This window comes from Arachis hypogaea, chromosome 16, assembly GCF_003086295.3.
Source record: "Arachis hypogaea cultivar Tifrunner chromosome 16, arahy.Tifrunner.gnm2.J5K5, whole genome shotgun sequence".
Taxonomy (NCBI): domain Eukaryota; kingdom Viridiplantae; phylum Streptophyta; class Magnoliopsida; order Fabales; family Fabaceae; genus Arachis; species Arachis hypogaea.
This window is the reverse complement of record NC_092051.1, coordinates 33,785,130-33,792,150: the sequence shown is the minus strand read 5'-3', so window position 1 is coordinate 33,792,150 and position 7,021 is coordinate 33,785,130. Positions and strand designations below refer to the sequence as shown.

The following is a 7,021-nucleotide window of genomic DNA, read 5'->3' as shown; positions in this document are numbered from 1 at the left end:
CTATAATCATAGGTCTATTAATGAGGAAGATAATTAGGGAAAGGAACATGGGTCAAGATTCAATACATTACATGAAGAAAGTGCACTAATCACGTTGGAGGGTGAACCACATGCAGAAGGAAAATCTCTAAGTATTACCAATAATTGGGCTTCTCCTAATAAGGCCCAAAAAGAGAAAGCAAACTCCCAGCCCATTCAAAAAAAGTTCTAAAGCAAGGTGCTGGCAAAAATCCCCAAATGGGCAAGAAACTTTTATTTAATAAAGTTGGGCTAACCCAGAATGAGAAATTAGTGAAGTCCATCCCCAAAGTCACTACCAAGCCATCCTCCTCTTCGGTGGCAACTCATAATAACGTTCCCTCCCCTGCTCATAAATCTAAGGATCCTGAAGCTGAAGCTATGGAGGGTGTCGTTATGAATTACATGCGCCGGTTAGGGCGGGAGCAATACGAAGCTGATATTGCTGCAAAAAAGGTAAAGATTCAATTTGAAGACTATGCAATTCGTTCTAACCTTATGATTGCTTCCCCTTCTATTGGTTCCTCTTCAAAGCCAATGGAGTTAGGATACGAGTCAGGGGCAAACGTTGGGAGACCTCCAGACGATGTGAAGTCTCTCATTGTATGGAAGAACTCCAATAATGGGGTTGACTCCTCGGATAAGTCCGAATCGAGAACCCAGGCTCAAGCCTCAGCGTGATTTTTGTCCTTGGTGATGCTCCCTTCTCTGTTTATTTTGTGATGAATATTATAAGTTGGAATTGTAGAGGTGCTGGAGGGAAAACTTTTCCTAATCTTATTAGAGATATTAGAAGAGAGTATAATGCAAATTTTATTATTCTTCTTGAAACTCATATAAGTGGTTCGCGTGGGGCTGCTGTTCGTGAAAAATTGGATTTGATAGTTCTTTTATTGTGGAAGCTAATGGTCATTCGGGAGGAATTTGGTGTCTATGGGACTCGGGTTCTTGGAAAGTTGATATCTTAGAATATAATCAGCAAATTGTTCATCTTAGGCTTACCGGTAATAATGTTGCTACCTGGCTCCTCTCTGCTGTTTATGGCAGCCCACAACGCTCGAATAGAAGATCCCTTTGGACTTCCCTCCGTTCTCTGGCAGCCAATATCAATCTTCCTTGGTGCATCTTAGGAGATTTTAATGCTCTTCTTCATAATTATGAAAGACAAGGAGGTACTCGTAGTGCTAATTCTGGAGCTTGCTCAGACTTTCAAAATTGCATTTCTGATTGTGGATTGGTGGATTTAGGTTATATGGGCTGGCCTTTCACTTGGAGAAGGGGTGATTTAGTCGAGAGATTGGATCGTGGTCTGTGTAACCTTGACTGGCAGCTGGCCTTCCCCGAAGCTAGCCTTAAGCATTTACCGAATTTCAAGTCTGATCACACGGCCATCTGCCTCCAACTCTCTACTGAAGCCTCTTACAATAGACATAGAAGACCTTTCCGTTTCGTTGCTACTTGGATTTCTCACCCTGATTTTCATAGAATGGTTGAGAATTCTTGGAATGTACAGGATTCTTGGTCTGATGGTATAATAAGCTTCAAAAATTCTCTAAAAAATTGGAATTATGATGTTTTTGGGGATATTTTTAAAAGAAAAAGAACTCTTCTCAAACGACTGAATGGTATAACTTCAAGCCTTTCTCAGGGCAGTAATCAATTTCTTGAGAAGCTCCAAATTGATCTCTGGAAGGAATATGAAAATGTGCTCAATCAGGAGGAACTTCTCTGGTACCAGAAATCCAGGTGTAAATGGATTGAATTCGGCGATCGCAACACAAAGTTCTTTCATGGGTCAACTATGATTAAACGTCGAAAAAACAAGGTGACATCTCTCCTTGACTCTAATGGTAGCCTTATAACTGATAATAACGCTATAGAAAATATGGCTTTTTCTTTTTATGCTGATCTATATAATGATTCTTATCCCGATCACCCCTTTGTCCTTAATAATGCTTTTCCTCAGCTTAATGCAGAGGATTTGTATAGTGTTAGCAGGAACATTTCTGAGTTGGATATTAAGGAAGCTATTTTTCATATTGGGAGCTTTAAGGCTCCGGGTAGGGATGGTCTCCAGGCGATCTTCTACCAAAGCCAGTGGGATCGTGTTGGTCCTGACCTGTGCTCTTTAGTGAACCAAATTTTTGCTAATCCCGAAAAAATTGAGGAATTAAATGAGACCCTTATTACTCTTATTCCAAAAACGGAGCAGGTGACGAGCCTCAAGAAAATGCGCCCTATTAGCCTTTGTAACGTATCCTACAAAGTTGTTACCAAAATTCTTGCTAATCGGCTAAGAAAAGTCATGGAAAAATTAGTTGCTCCCACTCAGTGCAGTTTTGTACCCGGGAGGCACAGTACGGATAATATCTTTATTACTCAAGAGATTATTCATTCTATGAGAAGCAAAAAGGGGTCAAAAGGGTGGATGGCTATCAAAATTGACCTTGAAAAAGCCTATGACAGACTCAAGTGGAGTTTTATCTACGATACTCTCTCCGACATTGGGTTGCCTCAGCATATTATTCATTTGATTTACTGTTGTATTTCCTCTGCTAAGATGAGAGTTTTATGGAATGGAGAAGAGCTAGACGAATTCATGCCCACTAGAGGAATTCGGCAAGGCGATCCCATTTCTCCGTATATCTTTGTTTTATGCATTGAACGCTTGTCTCAGCTCATCGACGCAGCTGTTCAGCATGGGTTTTGGAAACCCATCTGTCTTAAAAGGGATGCTCCTAATATTTCTCATCTCTGCTTCGCTGATGACCTCATTCTATTTGCAGAAGCGAATTTGGAGCAAGCCGATATTATCAATAGGTGCTTGGAAGCTTTTTGTGTTAGCTCCGGTCAAAAAAATCAGCCAAGAGAAAACTAGAATTTTCTTCTCTAGAAATGTGGGTCACAATGTCAGATCTAAAATCAGTAACTTTCTTCATTTTTCCAGAACTGATAACCTTGGGAAGTATTTGGGTGTCCTTCTCCTTCACTCAAAAGTCTCTAATAATACATATGGTGATATTATCAACAAGATCAACTCCAGACTAAATTGCTGGAAAGCTTCCTCTCTCTCCCTGGCAGGGAGATGTACCCTGGTAAAATCTGTTCTATCTTCTATTCCTTATTATACTATGCAATCTGCTTTACTTCCTTCATCTACTTGTAATTTGATTGATCGGAAATGCAGGAACTTTCTTTGGGGGGACTCATAAAAACTCTAGGAAAATCCATCTTATTAACTGGGACAAAGTCTGCTCCCCAAAAAAATTGGGAGGACTCGGGATTCGCCACTCGGAAAAAATGAATTGTGCCTTCATGACTAAAGCTGGATGGGGTCTTATTGAAAAAAAAGACTCTCTGTGGGCCAGAACCCTTCGCTCTAAATATGGTTGTGGTACCGATATTATTCCTAAGGTGGAAAGGAGGAGGAATGAATCAAATCTTTGGAAGGGCATACGCAAGTCTTGGGATAATGTCCAGCAAAACTACATTTGGCGTATTGGGGATGGTTCCAAAATTAATTTTTGGAACGATAATTGGGTGCCAAATATTGGCTCTCTTGCGCCATATGCAAATCAGGTTTGTATGCCTATTAATTTGGAAGACAAACTTATGGATTTTTTAACTATTTTAGGTAGCTGGGATTATGATAGGCTCGCTACTTGGCTGCCTGATGAGATTATCCAGAAGATTATTCCTATTTCCCCGCCCTCCCCTTGGAAGCAAGAAGACCAAATTGCCTGGAACCCTTCGTCTAACGGCTCTTTCGATCTTAAATCAACATACCAAAAGCTGAATGGAGAAGAAGGCATCGCTAGCAAATTACACAGCATGATCTGGCACTGGAAAGGACCAGAACGCATTCGGATCTTTCTTTGGCTAGTGTCTCACAATGCTATCCTCACCAACGTGGAAAGAAGGAAAACACATCTCACCCTTCAGGCAACTTGTCCAAGATGCTCATGTACCGATGAGACTACTCTACACGTCCTCTGAGACTGCCCATTTGCTGTGGGCATCTGGCTCCCGTTCATCCGTGCAGCAGGCATAAACAACTTCTTTCTTCTTGATCTACATGATTGGCTTCTCCAGAACCTTATGTCGAATGATGAGTGGTGCTGCCTCTTTGGTGTTACCATCTCCTCCATTTGGTTCTTCAGAAACAAATTCATCTTAGAGGGCGACATGACATCTCCCCATGTAAGAAGGGATCAAGTTAAAGCTCGGTTTGATGAGATTATCAAAGTCTCGAGGTCTGATCTTCTTAACTGTGCACCTCAAATCACTGAAGAATGTCTCATTACTTGGCAACCTCCGTTGGAAAATGTTACCAAAATCAACGTGGATGGATCTTGCCTTTCTCAGAGTAGCAGTGCGGCTTGTGGAGGTATTTTCAGGAATCATCTCGGTCACTTTATTAAAGGTTTTACCTGTAATCTAGGAAGCTGTTCTATTATGCACGCTGAGCTATGGGGCATTGTTCGCGGTCTACAAATTGCTGTGGCCAACAATATTAGTTCCTTAGTTGTTGAGTCTGATTCTATTGCTGCTGTTAACTTCATTAAGAAAGGACATAATTCATCCCACCCGTGTGCCCCGCTTCTTGACGACATTGTTGTCCTTGCCAGCCGTGTGCCACATATCTCTTGGTCTCACTGTCTTCGAGAAGCAAATTTTGCTGCCGACAATCTTGCCAAGAAGGGCCATGATCTTCCCTTTGGCCTTCATCTCTTTGACGTTGCTCCCCCAGATACAGCTATGATGATTATGCGTGACTTGTCTGGTTCTCCAATTTTAAGGGGTTCTAGTTAGTTTTCTTTTTGGGGTGTTTGCCCCCCTTGTCATCTAAAAAAAAAACCAACCATGTTCATCAACAATAACATTCAACCATAATTCTCTCCAAATTAACATAACAATATTCACCATCCAAAATTAATAACTAATTATCCAATAAACTTCAACCAAATATATTCATCGACAAATTACTAAAAATTAAACATACACATGCATTCCAACTTATCCTATGGTCATCTAGCCTAAGTTTTCATAGAACATTATATATTAAATGCAAGAAACCTAAACCATACCTTGGCCGATTTCCACGTAACAACCAAAGCTATTTATTCAAAACCAAGGCAGCCCCTCAAAACTCAACTAATCTGCTTCCTCCAAGTTCCAGTATTCACAATTTCAAGCTCCAATTATTTATTCACAACCTAATACACATTCATAACACACATATATCCAATTTAATACTCAAAGCTCAAATTCAATGAAAATAAAATAGAATTATTGTATCCTCGCCTTACCCAAGCTTCACATAAGCAAGAGTGAACGTTTTCCTCAAGCTAATTGGATTCTAAAACATCAAAAATCAAAGAAATTCAACCTTCCCATTAAAAATTCGAAAATTGGGGGAAAAGAGGGCTGAGAGTGATTAAACAAGTTACCAGTGAAATTATTCTGGTAGAAATGTAGAGCTCGACGCAGTGGACGCGTGGCCGCAAACGGTGCAGCGATCGGAGCTCGGACGGAGAAGTTACGGGGATTGGAAGGTTACCGTAAGGGTTTCGGGAGCTTTCGTTCTCCCTAGAGCTTTCACGATGTTCATACATGAAAATGAGGAAGAAAGGGCTTTCGGCTCATTTAAAGTGTTGGTCCGGTTGGACCGACGGCCCGGTTTGGGTCCGGTTCAACCGATTCGGCCCGTTCGGTCCAATCTTGGACCGTTTTCTTCGAAATTAGTGTTAAAATTCTCGTTTCGATGAGCTCTATCCTAATTTAATATAATATTTACATTTCTAATCCTCCTTATTAAAAACTAATTTATTGACTAATTATCTGCTAATTTAACCGGGGTTTACAGACTGAGTGGTTGAATACGTGGTCCAAACAAAAAGAGTGTGCTTAAGAGCTCTGGGCACCTCTAATTGGAGACTCTAGCAAAGCTGAGTCACAATCTGAAAAGGTTTACCCAGTTATGTGTCTGTGACATTTATGTATCCGGTGGTAATATTGGAAAACAAAGTGCTTAGGACCACGGCCAAGACTCATAAAGTAATTGTGTTCAAGAATCAACATACTGAACTAGGAGAATCAATAACACTATCTGAAATCTGAGTTCCTATAGATGCCAATCATTCTGAACTTCTAAGGATAAAGTGAGATGCCAAAACTGTTCAGAAGAAAAAAGGCTACAAGTCTCGCTCATCTAATTAGAACTGAGCTTCATTGATATTTGAAATTTATTGTATATTCTCTTCTTTTTATCCTATTTTGTTTTTAGTTGCTTGGGGACAAGCAACAATTTAAGTTTGGTATTGTGATGAGCGGATAATTTATACCCTTTTTGGCATTGTTTTTACATAGTTTTTGGTATGTTTTACTCACTTTTTATTATATTTTTATTAGTTTTTATTCAAAAATCACATTTCTGGACTTTACTACGAGTTTGTATGTTTTTCTGTAATTTCAAGTAAATTCTGGCTAAAATTGAGGGACCTGAGCAAAAATCTAATTCAGAGGCTGAAAAAGGACTGCAGATGCTGTTGGATTCTGACCCTCCTGCACTCGAAATGGATTTTCTGGAGCTACAGAAGCCCAATTGGCGCGCTCTTAATTGCTTTGGAAAGTAGACATCTTGGGATTTCTAGCAATATATAATAATCCATACTTTTTCTTTGATTTGATAGCCCAAACCGGTGTCTAAAGTCAGCCTAAAACTTTCTGGCGTAAAACGCCAGAACTGGCACCTTTTTCGGCGTCAAACGCCCATTCTGGCACCCAGGGTGGCGTTTAACGCAAACTTTGGGCATATGAACGTGAAATCTTGAAAGCTCAGCCCAGGAACACACCAAATGGGTCTCAGAAGTGGAATTTTGCACTATCTGTACTTAGTTACTCATTTTCTGTAAACCTAAGTTACTAGTTTAGTATAAAAACTACTTTTAGAGATTCATTTTGCAACTTATGACATTTTTACATTTCATATTGTACCTTGACG

The 7,021-nt window shown here is 40.1% G+C and overlaps 1 protein-coding gene across 1 annotated transcript; it reads left to right on the top strand.

Moving 5' to 3' along the window:
• Positions 1–237: 237 nt before the first annotated feature.
• On the top strand, positions 238–4,830 carry LOC140180095 (uncharacterized). The gene is made up of 5 exons (XM_072220492.1): positions 238–695; positions 1,015–2,838; positions 2,966–3,033; positions 3,206–3,960; positions 4,111–4,830. The coding sequence occupies exons 1-5, from the start codon at positions 238–240 to the stop codon at positions 4,828–4,830; spliced, it is 3,825 nt and encodes a 1,274-aa protein (XP_072076593.1).
• The last annotated feature ends 2,191 nt before the right edge of the window (positions 4,831–7,021 follow it).

Bases quoted from the DNA above. Each gene is read 5' to 3' on its own strand.
- LOC140180095 (XM_072220492.1), top strand. From the start codon at position 238: ATGGGCAAGAAACTTTTATTTAATAAAGTTGGGCTAACCCAGAATGAG. The intron at 696-1,014 runs GTGATTTTTGTC...TGTTCATCTTAG, and splicing joins ACCCAGGCTCAAGCCTCAGC to GCTTACCGGTAATAATGTTG. The intron at 3,961-4,110 runs GCAACTTGTCCA...TGGCTTCTCCAG, and splicing joins AAACACATCTCACCCTTCAG to AACCTTATGTCGAATGATGA.